Raw genomic sequence first — 13,877 nt, forward strand, 5'->3', positions numbered from 1 at the left:
TAGGCAGGTCTGGCTGGGAACAGCAGAGGCAGGCAAAATGGCTAGCCCTGCCTGTCCCGGAGGAAGGGTTCTCCCAAGAAGCAAGAGCACTTCTGGAGGCCAGCCTGGTCCCTTCCTAGCTTCAACACCCGGGGAAAGGAAGAACACTCCCACCCTCTCCCCTCGACTCCAGGGATGGCTTCCAGAGATAAGGGAAACCCGGGGGGACTGAAGAAGACTCCATGCCTCTAGCCAGTGCCCCAACAGGCTGTTTCCTGATGTTCTCACTGTTACACCTGGCCCACAGGGGCACCGCAGCACCTGTCTCCACACCTGAGTGCCGCTGACTGGCTTACCCCGCCTGACGGCTCCACTAGGAATTTGCACATGGAACCTGATCTTTCACAGGCACAGGAGTCGGTGACTGGGACCTCCCTGGTTTCCAGTCCATATTCTGTCCTTCGGAAGCAGGACAATGTAGCCTACAAATCCGGGACTGAAGGGACCAACAGTGCCCCTGCCCAACCCAACTATGCTGGTCAACTCTACACAGCACCCTCCTCATGCCTCCAGGGCATCCGTGCCCAAAAAGAAGTTCCAACTCACTGGAGCAGCGGTCGCCAACCTTTTGGACCTCACGGACCAGCAGTGGTCCGCAGACCACCAGTTGGCGACCACTGCCCTCGAGTATAGGTGTCAAGTGTCCCTCAGCCAGAGCGCCATAGACACAGTCTGCTGCCGGGGACACTGTTTGGGACTGACCTTCTCAGGGTGGGCTCGTCCTGCGGAGATGAGTACATGCACCCCATGGTTTCTCACTCCCAGCTCCAGGACTTAAGGAAGAAAGCAGGTTGTAGCTCTCTCCTGGAAACGGGCCAGGAGCCAGCAGCTAGGAAGTCGGGTTCTGTCCATCCTCTACAGTGTTGGCTGGGCCCATTAACTTTGAAAGTGCTCCTGGACACCCCAAAGTCCTCTTAGAATCTCGGCTGAGCCCCTGCGTGCATCTGTCCCCTTAAGCCTGAGAACACTGGAACATCTGGCAGTTCCAGCAGGGAGGAACCAGGACTCTGGGCTGAAATCTCCCGTGATCCCCTGCGTTAGGGCACACGCCCCTCCTCCTTCGGTATGGACCAAGGGAAGGAGAAAACCTCCCACCCCAGCCCTCGGGTCTCCTTGGAAACTGTTTATATCAGAGCCCTTTCTCTCCACAGCCTCCTTTCCTTTCCCATTTGAAAAAAATAAAACGAAAGAAACTCATGGAGGCTGAATAAAGCTCTTCTAGACACTAGAAGGCAGTTGTGCAGGTTGCTATGGCAGGGCCGTCTCTCCATAAAGGAAGCTGCACTGATCCCGCTGCGAGGGGCCTCAGGATCATATTAAATTAGATCTGGTTCCCGTCTCCTTCCCCACAAAAGAACTGAGGGCAACAGAGCCTAAGACACTAGTCTTAGTCTGTCACCTGGAGCATGTGCGCTGTGAGACCAGCATGTGCGGCGGGGGACCGACCGCCTGGCAAGGTGGTCACTGCATTCTCTGCTGAGATGGTTCGCCTAAAGGAGCGCCCCTTCAAAGAACCCAATGTAAACACCCCAACCAAGAGGCCACAGCTGGCCCAGGCTCACGAAGAGACCACGCAGCTCCAGAATGGAGCACAAAAGGTTCCAATTAGGGCTCTCCTAAATTGGGAGCAGGAGTCTCTGGTTCAGGCTTCAGAAGTCAACTGGAGCCCGCTGTGTGGGAACGACGAAAGGGAGGGTGGACAAAAGCACTGAGTCACTTGGACAGAGATGAACCAAGACGTCCCAGGGTGATTCATTTGTTTCCAGTCCCAGGCAACGCTCAGAAGGATTTCTGAAAACTGCAACTCAAATTTAATTTTCTGCACAGCCGAACTGATTTCTTCTGGGACTTTCTCCTGACCTTGGCGACACACAGGGAAGATGCTTTTGAACAGCTTCCTTCCAAAGCCAGTGAGTGATGGCAAGTTCTCCAAGCCCCAGGGTAGCAGGTCCCCTAGTCAGAGAGATGCTGGGAGCTGAGACACGACACACGATGGTGCAGGGCTGTGCACAGGCTGGCCGGCCAGGACAAGCTTAGACTTTGAGGCCTCTACCGTGGGAAGTGGCTCCACCAAGAGGGCCCAGATTTCTCTACCATGGGTCGTCCTTGGAGCAGAAAGGTATTAGTTTGAAAGAACTGACTTTTGTGAAAACAAAGTGGCTGGAGCTTAAATAAAAAACACCGTGGCTCTCTCCACTGATGGGACCAGAATGGAAACCAGCACTGGTGAGAGAGCAGTGTGGAAGGTGCCTCCTGAGACAGCAGCCTTCAGCAGGTTGGAGGTTAAAGCAGGTGTGGGAGGCCATGGGTCAAAGATAAAAAAAGCAAATGGGATCTCTACTAACTGAGTGCCTGCTGCATGCCAGATAGTATTCAAGGAGCTTTATATATATACTAGAGGTCTGATGCACGAAAATTCGTGCATGAGTAGGCCTTCCTTCCCCCAGCTGCTGGCACTGGCTTCTCTCTGGCACCCGGGACCTGGGCTGCTCCTCCAGCCGCTCGCAGGTACCTGGGACCCAGGCTGGATTCCCATCGGATCCAGCTTCATCAGGAAGGACATCTGGTCCAATTAGCATATTACCCTTTTATTATTATTATAGATATTTTTCACTGAATCCTCCAAACTTGTGAAATGGATAAGGATTTCTATCCACATTTAACGCCTGAGGAGACTGTGAGGCTCGGTGGTGAAGCGGTAACTCAACTCCAGGCACCGTGGTCCAGCACCAGGGTTCATGTCTGCTCCCACTGAGCCTGGCTGTGCCTACCCGCCCCACCTGTCTGTCAAGGCACACAAGTCCCAGGTGTGTCACTGGGCACATTCAGAAAGCACACTTTACAGCCCTCCCAGGCATCCTAGGTCCCTGTCCTTTGGGTGCTATAAGACACAAGTGGGCTGCTGTTTCCCTCACAGACCCTCTCATGGACAGCCTTCAACATGTATCCATCAAGATAAGGACTCCTTAACCTGCCAAGGCCCTGACCGCCTGCCCTCTCAACACGCAGGGCATTCTTTGGCCTCTCTCTTCTGAACCTTAAAGACCACTGGGCAGTGACTTGGCCAGCCAGGTGTTAGGCAGGGCTGCTGCAATTTGCAGGAGAGTGAAGAGCAAGACTAAGGTCCAAGGAGCTGCTCAAGGATATTCAGCTGCTTGTCAGTGACAGAGAAAAACAAAATGGCCCTGCCATCATCTGCAATCCAAGGGGGAAGGGCAAGAAAGCAGGGTAGCTGGGGAGCAGCGATGAAGCCAGCATGGGGAGTTAGCAGAAGTGAGTGCAAAGGTGTGGAAACAAAACCCCTGAGGCACCAGTACCAAGTGCCCCGATGATGCCCAGCAAGGTCAACAGATCCACCTGTGTTCAGCTCTGCCTCACTCTTGTAGACAATCAAAGTTGCAGACACTAGCTGGCATGGCAAAACCATCCCCATCTCATCAGAGAACAGGAAAGAAGGAAAGGCAGGTGAAGTCCCTTCGTGGTCAGGTAGTGGAGGAAAACCCTGGCCTGTGCTTACAGGGGAGGGTGAACATCCTGAGCCCACTTCCTCACCACTTCCATGGACAATGGGAACCTTCAGTTGCGGTTCACTTCTCCTAGTGCTTTTCTCTTGGTAAACTCATTTCTGTTTCTATTTTCGTGTTTGGCAGAGACAAAAAACTCTATAGAAAGTTAGATGTGGAAAGAACTCTAGCTCACTTTCCACCTGTCGACACTCAAAAGACAAAACTGATTAGAAACGATGCCAGTAGCCTTGACTCCTGGCTTTCCTGGACCTTCTGTCCAGAGTAAATCCCCAGATACAAGTCACAGGAACATGAGCTCTTTTGTGGCTTTACACAGGCAACCTCCTGTGGGATACAATCAGCAAAATTCAGACTGTGGGAAACTGAAACAAATGATCTGGTTTCTTCAAAAATGCTTCAAGGAAGGGAAGCCCCTGAATTGAGAGACTTCCTGTCATAGTAAGAAGTAGCCAGGCACACAAAGCTGTAGCTACATAATCCCACTTGTGTGACATTTGGGAAAAGGCAAAACTACAGGGACCAAAATAAGACCAGTGGTTGCTGAGGTCGAGAAGGGTGGGTACTGACTGCAAAGGGACCTGTGGGGAGCTTTTGCAGATGATGGAATATTCTGCATATTGATTGTAACACTGAGTACACACCTGCATACATCTCAGCACTTGTCAAACTGTACACTTAAATAGTGAATTTTACTTAATTTTTCTTAAAAGGTAAATTTTATTGCATGTTGACTGCCCCTGCCCCCCCAAGAGCTGTATAAGATTTATTAATCAATTGTAATGTATGGGTCTTGTTTAGATCCTAAATTTAAAAAAAACTTAAAAAAAATTATCAGTCAGTCAAGGAACTAGAAACAAATGCTGATTGAGTATCTAATGATACTGGAGCTTACTGTTGACTTTCAGGAGTATGACTTAAGTTCTGTTTAAAAATGGGCGTCCTGCTCTAGCCGGTTTTGCTCAGTGGATAGAGCGTCGGCCTGTGGACCAAAGGGTTCGATTTCGGTCAAGGACACATGCCTGGGTTGCAGTCTTGGTCCAACATGCAGGAGGCAACCAATCAATAATTCCCTCTCAACACTGATGTTTCTCTCTCTTCCTCTCCCTTCCTCTCTGAAATCAATAAAAATATATCAAAAAAAGAAAAAGGGGGTGTACTTAAATTTTAGAAGACTAAAATATATGCATATTTCCATACAATTTCATAAGAAATATTTCTAATTTCCTATAAAATCGTAATTTCTTTATTCATCATTTCTATGAATTATATGATTAATTATAAAGTTATATGATTGATTTAAGAGAATCCAGGAGCAGTGGAAAAGGTGAAAGAAACAAGACTGGTGAGGAGAGAAGATAATTGCTTTGGTTTTTATTTGAAACTAAAGGCCCGGTGAACGAAATTCGTGTACTCTGTGGGGGGTCCGTCAGCCCTGCCTGCACCCTTTCGCAGGCCAGGAGCCCTCAGGGAATGTCTGACTGCCAGCTTAGGCCTGCTCCCTGCAGTCGGACATTCCTAGCACTGCTGCAGAGGCGGGAGGGGCTCCCACCACCGCTGCTGCGCGCGCCAGTCGTGAGTCCAGCTTCTGGTTGAACAGCGCTCCCCCTGTGGGAGTGCACTGACCACCATGGGGCAGCTCCTGCATTGCATGCGATAGGGCTGAAACCGGCTATCCAACATCCCCCGAGGGGTCCAAGATTGTGAGAGGGTGCAGGCCAGGCCAAGGGACCCCATTGGTGCACGATCAGAGGTGGGGAGGGACATGGGAGTTTGGCCAGCCAGGGAGGGACCGTGGAGGGCCCCAGGGCATATCTGGCCCATCTCACTCAGTCCCAATTGGCCAGACCCCAGCAGCAAGCTAACCTACCATTGGAGCATCTGTCCCCTGATGGTCAGTGCACGTCATAGCGACTGGTCAACTGGTCGACTGTCTGCCCTCTGGTGGCCAGTGCATGTCATAGAGAGCAGTTGAGTGGCCTTAGCATATCATTAGCATATTACACTTTGATTGGTTGAACAGCCGACCAGACGACCAGGCACTTAGTATATTTAGGCTTTTATTATATAGGATGTTCCATAATAAAAAGCTTCTTTTTCTTTTCTTTAAAAAAAAAAATATTTCTTTATTGATTTCAGAGAGAAAGGGAGGAGAGAGAGATAGAAACATCAATGATGAGAGAGAATCATTGATCGGCTGCCTCCTGCACACCCACTACTGGGGATCGAGCCCGCAACCCAGGCATGTGCCCTTGGCTGGAATCGAACCTGGGACCCTTCAGTCCACAGGCTGATGCTCTATCCACTGAGCCAAGCTGGCTAGGGCAAGCTTCTTTTTCTTTAAAGCACTCTTAGGTGCCAGAAGTGAAGCAGAGGAGGGCGGGGGGTCAGGACTGGGAATGCACTACAGTGCTTTTCAGAGCAGCAAGCACAGCAGAGGAGGATCAAAGCAGCCAGGGGGCCTGGGCCTGCTGGATGAGGGCTGGCTACCACCTAACTCATGCTTATCTCTATAAGTTGGTCCTGAGGACCAGAGAGAGGAGTGGTAAGAGGCCTAACCCTGCTAACCACAGCTCTCGATCAGCCTTGAAAAAATTTTTTTTACTTCACTGTCTTCCTTTTAACAGCCTTGATCTCTATTTTCCATTTGCCCCTTATCCCAAAATCTCCTAAATTTGGGCTTTGCTAACATCCCTTGCCCCATCAGTTTACTCCCAGGGGAATCCTCTCCCTCCATGTCAAGCCTTTCCATCTTCCTCCCAAACTTGCTCCTGAGCCTATGTAACTTGTCAGCCTCATTTTCAACTGTTCCTCCTGGCTTCTCCACGCCCAACCAGGCCCCACAGCCCATCAGCTGTGCCTTCACGGTACTTGTTCCTTGGAACGCTCTTCTCAGGCCTCATCATCTCTCTGGAGCACTTCCTGAAAGGCCCCTTTCTGAAATTGTGGTCTGGTCATTTCACTGTTCCACTGAACACTCCAATCAGGCTCCAGCCTGCCATTTCCACACCCCCATCCCCCCTTATCCTGCACACACACCCTCACCATCCCACCAAACGGAGTACTGACTTTCTAACACAACATGTGGTCCTTTCCTCTCGACCTCAGGTGGACCACCATAGCCTGACAAACTCCTACTCTACTTACAGACTCAACTCACATGTCACCTCCTCTTGAAAGCCTTCCACAACCTCAAGTCAGAGCCCGTCCCTGCTCCTGGGTGTCCCTGGCTCTTCACACATGTGTTTTCCAGCACAGCCCACTCCAGATGGATCTATTCTCGTGCCTGCCCTTCCCACGGGACTGGAAGGCAGGGACTTCATTTTAGCCATCTGTCTGTCACAAAGACTTAACACACAGTCTCATATAAAAGTTTGTCTGACTTGATGGATCCCAGATTTCAACATCACCTCCCGCCCCATGCTGCCCCTTTCTACCAGAGGCTGGGTAGCTTCCATGTGCTTCCTCTGTGTTACTGTCAACATTCTAGTCCCACAGTGTTGCTCTTGAGGTAGAACCCTGCCCAGGTGAAAAGTTAGGGCAAAGTCTACTATGACAGGTGTATTAAACCCTCTCCCATCCCTATCCTGGAGGGCAAAGACTGTCTCAAGTACCCTCCTGGACTGATGTTGAGTTGGTTGCGAGAGCAAGCTCCCGCTCCAGAAGTGTCCACAGGTAGTATCTTTGTCGGCCAGCCACTCATGGACAATGACAGCAGAGAGCATCTGGGATCCCGAGGTTCTGAAAGCCAAATCTAGAATGTGATGAAGGCTCCGGAGGCCACCACACCTGGAGAGATTCACTTGAGCACACAGGGCCTCCTCCTGGATCCCCTGTACCTAGAAGTCCAGGGTCTAGGGACTGCAGGTATGTGTCTTATGCCCCATGCTATTCAATGTGCTTGCTGGTCAGATGTAGTTGGTCCCATTGATTTTGGTCCCATTGGTTTGGTTTTTAAAAATATTCATGGCCAAGGGTTTAGACACAGTGTCCCCGGTGGCTACGGCCTTAAAAAACCTTAAAACACCAACCAGAAGCCACCAGAAAGCATAGTGAGAATTCATGGTATAGCCCTGGGCCACACACAGTCCTCACACTAAGCCCTATCACACCCCACTGACCTACTAGGTAAGGGAAGCTCTGGGCTGTGGCAGAAATCACCTGTGTGTGCTCAATGAAAATAAGCAGTCAGGGACCATAATGTAGGATTTATAGTGGAAGGTCTAGGCTTGTGGCCAGTTGTATCAGCTAAGTGGTCTCTCTGAGTCTGTTTTCTCATCTTTGAAATGGAATGTTAACAATATCTAAGAGACTGAAGGCAACATAGCAAAGTGTGGGAAACATGGGTCGTGAAGTTTGCAGATCTGGGTTTAAAAGCCAACTCTGCTACTTATAAGTTAGATGCCCTTGAGCAAACTCCTCAATCACTAGCATCATAGTTTCCTCATCTGCAAAATCTATATATATAAAAGGCTAAGTGACCGGCTGACCTGTCGGTAGGTATGACGCACACTGACCACCAGGGAGCAGACACTCAACGCAGAAGCTGCTGAATGACAGCAACTTTGCAGAGTGCCCTCTCGCACTCTGGGACCCCTCAGGGGATGTCGGACTGCTGGTTTTGGCCCGATCCCTGCAGGCCAGGCCAAGGGAGGGAGGGACCCTGCTCACTCTGCAGACACCTCGGGTGCAGCTGGCTAGGGAGGGACCATGGGAGGTTGGCTCCAGGGTGTGCCTGGCTGGTTGGTCTTGCCCAGTCCCGCCCCACCGGCCACCTTCTAATTAATTTCCTTTCAATGTACACAAATCCGTGTACCGGGCCTCTAGTGAGATTATAATGCCTTCTTGGAAGGTCTCCTGTAAGACTGGAGATACCAATAATAAAGAAAAAACAATAACAATACAATTTGAGGCTCATCATGCACCAGGACTGGGCAATAAGCTCTACAACGGATTAAGTCATTTAATTTTTGCAATCCTATGAGGAAAGTACTGTTATTATCTTCAATTTACAGCTGAGGATATGGGCTTCAAAAGATTAAGTAAGGCAAATGTCACATGGCTACTATGTGGTAGTCAGGATTCAAGCCTTAATCACCCAACTATAAGGGCCCAGAACTTAGCCACTGTACTATAAATGTTTCCCTTTATAAAATCCCTGGCCATAGCAAATAGTCAACATGATATAATGAGGGATGAGAAAATGTTCTCCACTGTACAGTGTAGAACACTACATTTAAAAGGTTAAAATTTTATGATCAAGAAGAGGGAACTATAGTTTCAGCATCCTGGCAAAGAGAAACAATTAGAATCTACAAAATGAAAGTGCTCCCACAATCTAGGAGTTTTTTGCAAGTCCATCTAGCAAGGCCAGTGAAGTGACAGGGAGAACAGCACTCCCATGTGCTCCCATGGAACATCCACATCCACTCATTGTGGGTGTCGGGGGTACACCTCCATTTTACAGATGAGGAAATGCAGGGCTACTGTAAGCAGGGAACTGAATGCTGGTCCCCTTATCTTGAGTATCACATTTTTTCCACCAAAAATACTCTGCTATTCCAGAAATCACCTGAATCAGCCCCAGTTGGAACAGGCTGATTCCGGCTCACCTGCCCATCCTCCTGTCCTCCCTCTGGCCCTCTGATGACAAAGCCCTCTCAGCCTCCGGATGCATCACCACCTTTTAGGACGTTTGCAATACCACCTCCCACAGCACATCTTCCGGTCTCTCCACCAGGGGAATACCTCTCTAAAAGTTCTGGCAGCCAGAGTCTCCCTCTCTCCCAACAACCTCTTCATCCGTGGCCTCTCTCTGATGAGCCATGAGGCCACCCACCCTGTCTAGCACACAGTTCTGTTGCAGAGGCCCTGATTAGATAATGCACATGAGAGCGCTTCATAAACCACTTGTTAAAAGTCCTTTTCAACATCCTCACTTCTCAATTTCTATAATGTAAATGCCACCTCTTATTCTCATAGCACCTAGCTAGAGCTTGGTGCAAAATACGTTCTGACACAAACACTAAGCAGCTACCATGGAATAACTCGAGGCGACCATCATAAATATTATCCCATTTAATACTTGCAAGAGCCCCGTGAGATTGGGGTTAGTGGTTCCCCTTAACTCTTGCTTTTATCAAGCCTGTGGCAAAACTGGTTTCATTATCTATCAACAATATTAAGTGAGGACTTAAAGAATTGTATTCCCTGAATATCTGCTGGAGGACTATAACTTTTCCGGGAGAAAAAACTGTTACCAGAAGTGGAATAGGGAATTAGGACTTGACAGAAACCTGAATGTTCACCCTGCCCAACCCCGGGAGTTCTGACCTGAGCATAGCCCCATCTTCTGCACCTGAGACTTGTTCCTTGGATCTCCCCAAGGAGCTGTGCCCTGGGGTTCGCTCAGCAGAGCCTGGCCTGGTAGATCCACTCAAACCTGCCTGAAAGAACATGACCTGGTTGCAGGAATGATATGGAACTCAATCTTGAGGAGACAGTGATGCACCTCATTTTTTCATACCTAAAAACCATCTTTACTCTTACTTCCTTAATATTTTTCTTTAAACTAAGTCACCTTTTAAATTAAACTTTATTAAAAGGAAGTTTTATGGAAGCCTAAAAAAATTAAAAAAGAAAACAGTGTTAGTAAAGTCAGGTTGGATACTGCCTGTGATATTGTGACATAAAAAAATGCAGCCCGGCTGGTGTGGTTCAGTGGTCAATCATCAACCCATGAACCAGGATGTCACAGTTTGATTCCCAGTCAGGGCACATGCCTGGGTTGCAGGCTTGATCCCCAGGAGGAGGCATGCAGGAGGCAGCTAATCAATGATTCTCTCACATCACTGATATTTCTATCCCTCTCTCCCTCTCCCTTCCTCTCTGAAATCAATAAAAATATATTTTTAAGAAATACATATTTCATCTTCATCCTGTTTCTGGCCCAGAGCTCCTAAAACCCCTAGAATTTACTAAGTGATAAGCGAGATAAAAGTATCTTGTTATTTGTAACAAGCCTCTTTCAACCACACCTGAGTTTATAATGAAGTGCCTTTTGGAAAGCCCTTAAGGATGGGGCTAGTAGCCAAGGGAACCAACCTTGAGATTTACTTTCAGCCTCATCCCTGACCTCTGGGGAGGGGAGAGGGACTGGAGATTGAACTAATCCCCAATGGCCAGTGATTTGATCAATAATGCATACATAAGGGAGCCTCCATAAAAACCCAAAAGAATAGGGTTTGCAGAGCTTCAGGGTTGCTGAACAGGTGATGGTGCTAGAGAGTGGAGCACCTGGAGAGGGCATAGAAGCTCTGTGACCTTTCCCCATCCCTTGACCTATTCACCTTTTCCATCTACTGTTCCTGAGTTATATCCTTTTATAACAAACTGGTAACCTCGTAAGTAAACTGCTTTCTTGAATTCTGTGAATCACTGTAGCAAATTAATCGACCCTGAGGAGGAAGTATGGGAACCTCTGGTGTACTGCTGGTTGGTCAGAAGCACAGGTGACAAACTGGACTTTTGACTGGCATCCAAAGGGGGCAGGGAGTCATATGGGACTGAGCCCTTAACCTGTGGGATCTAACTCTAGGCAGTTGGTGTGAGGAGAGTTTGAGAACTGCTTGGTGTAGGGCAGGGGTGGGCAAACTTTTTGACTCGAGGGCCACAATGGGTTCTTAAACTGGACCGGAGGGCCGGAACAAAAGCATGGATGGAGTGTTTGTGTGAACTAATATAAATTCAAAGTAAACATCATTACATAAAAGGGTACGGTCTTTTTTTTTTTTTAGTTTTATTCATTTCAAACGGGCCGGATCCGTAGTTTGCCCACGGCTGGTGTAGGGAGTGTTGAGAGTTGAGGGGAAAAAAATAGTTTTCCTCTTATATTGTCACTCTCCAAAACTCTAAGCTGGAGATAGCCCTCTTCACTTACAAAAAGAAATTAGCAACTGTTAGATTTAAGGACATATTAGCACCAAACTGCAACTTTCTTCTTGTCAGTAATGAAAAGAATGGAAAGAAAATTTTAAAAGGAGTAATTGCCTTGCTTTATGGTCCTGTGTCAACAGCACCTCTATGATCCCATCTGTTTACAAAATGGAAATGTAATAGGCAGCTACACAGACATGAGCAAAACATGGACCAGGTACAAAAGGTCACCTATCAAGGGGCAAAATTGGGAAAACAAGGACCTCGCCCCCAGAGTAACCTCTCCTCACCTAGCATATCACTGGTCATGTGCTTGGTTTGAACTCCTGACTTTTCATATCAGCTAGTCATATGGTTTAGACCCCTGACTTTTCTTCCCTAGAGTTAACATCTAGGCCTCAGTTGTATTTCAGTTCTAAGCCCGGAGAAGCAGCAAAACCAGACAACTGACACCATGGCTACCTCAGACAGCTGCATTGACTAATCACCCCTGTCCTGGCTCCAACCAATCTGCCCATGACTCTGAAAGAGCACACCTGGAAAGCTAATGAATATTCTATTGAGACCCTTCCCTGAGAGTTCCCCTAAGAGTCCCACCTGCAAGAGAGAGAATATCCTCAATGCAAAGTACCCAGCAGGAGTAGCTCATTTTGGACTAACCCCCTGAACCTGTCTCCAAGACCCCCTTTACTCTGACTTCCCAGTGAGCTAAAGCAGCTCCCCGCCAACTTAGGTCTCTCCTGTTTCTTCTTCTATGCCCTTCCTTATTTCACTGTCCCAAGTGTGTTTTTGCTGTAGCCAATAAATTCTTGCTTGCTTTGCTGCATTTTGTCTCTTGTCTGAAATATTTCTTTCACGAAGACAAGAAAAGAGGTCTCATCATCTTGTGGGTAAACAGAAAGACCCCAGGCTGGGAAGGTGCCAGTTCCAGCTCTGCCTTATGCAGATGATCCCAAGCAGCATCTGTAACATCACTGAGCCTCAGGTTATCTATCAGTAAAATGGTGCCTTCTACTCTGAATGGTCCCTGTGAAGTTCAAATAAGACAGACAGCCCTAACCAGTTTGACTCAGTAGATAGAGCGTCGGCCTGTGGACTAAAGGGTCCCCGGTTCGATTCCGGTCAAGGGCATATACCTTGGTTGCGGGCACATCCCCAATAGGGGGTGTGCAGGAGGCAGCTAATCGATGTTTCTCTCTCATTGATGTTTCTAACTCTCTATCCCTCTCCCTTCCTCTCTGTAAAAAATTAATAAAATATATTTTTAAAAAAGACAGACATAACTCTAAAGTGCTGTGTAAACATAAAAAGATCTGAAGCACAGTGTGCCAATAAGGCAAAAACCAAGATTCATCCCCAAATGCTTCAGGGAACCTGTGTCTCTCCTGGCTGGCTCACTCCTGATCGAGGCCCAAGTACAGGATGCTGCTTGGACTGCCAGAAATGTCCCAGAGCTCCAGAATGCTGAGGAAGAGAGATCCCGACAGCTTCACTTACATTGCTTGAATTTTGGTGAACTCAGGGATTTCGTCTTTTTTCTTTCTGAAGAAGAACCAGTAGGTCAGGAGACCCACAATGAGTGAAAACAGAATCATGTCCGTCATGCTGAAAAGAGAAACTTCCTCAGCCACAGTCTCAGACCCGGTGGCGCTGGTATCTGTGTTGGAGTCCCCCATGTTGATCACGAACCTGTGGGGGGAGAGAAATAACAGACGTCAGCAGGGAGGAGCAGGGTCCATCGGAGGCCTGCTGGGGAGACCCCTGACAGCTTCAGCCTGGGCCTCATGCCCATGGGCTGCAGCAACAGGCTAAGCACCAGGGTAGGAGCTGCTGGCTCCTGAGGAATAACCTCTAAGCCCTTGGTATATGTTACCTGGTAAGAGTTTCTCTGTATACACAGACAGTTTAGGCAGCAATGTCATTTAAGGTGAATACCTGGGAATCTGAATCTCATTGTATCAGTCTGACTTCTGGGGTGCTGGAGATTAAGATTAGAGACACTGGCGCTCCATGTCAAAAAGACTGACCAAAAAACCCTGAAAAAAACACACACCAAAAAACAAAACCTGGACACCAAGGATCAAGTGAGCTTCCTGGCTGGTGATAGATACTTCATATGCATTGCCACACACAGTTGCTGGGAGAATTAAGAGCTGTCCGTGTTACTCCCGAGAGAGGAAAACTGGAAGCTACAAAGACAGATTTCCTGGTTTCTCTACCCTATGAACCCTTCTGCCATAATGAACCATAACTGGGAGTAAAACAGCTTTTTTGAGTTCTATGAGTCCTGGTGAATCACTAAACCAAAGGATGGTCCTGGGGACCCCCTCAATACACCAACCCTCCTAGTTTCCTTGAAAGATGCTCAACTGGTTCTTC

General features: G+C 48.3%; 1 protein-coding gene across 1 annotated transcript in view; it reads right to left on the reverse strand.

The window, feature by feature from the left end:
* The window catches only part of POR (cytochrome p450 oxidoreductase), a 63,325-nt gene that overhangs the window by 21,161 nt on the left and 28,287 nt on the right, over positions 1–13,877 (reverse strand). The window contains exon 2 of the mRNA XM_070412758.1: positions 12,996–13,187. Within this exon, the coding sequence (XP_070268859.1) occupies positions 12,996–13,174 (179 nt within the window). The 5' untranslated portion in view covers positions 13,175–13,187. The remainder of the gene's footprint in view (positions 1–12,995; positions 13,188–13,877) is intronic.

This window comes from Myotis yumanensis, unplaced genomic scaffold (genome assembly GCF_028538775.1).
Source record: "Myotis yumanensis isolate MYYU_CA2020_CCGP unplaced genomic scaffold, mMyoYum1.0.hap1 SCAF_4, whole genome shotgun sequence".
Lineage (NCBI taxonomy): Eukaryota > Metazoa > Chordata > Mammalia > Chiroptera > Vespertilionidae > Myotis > Myotis yumanensis.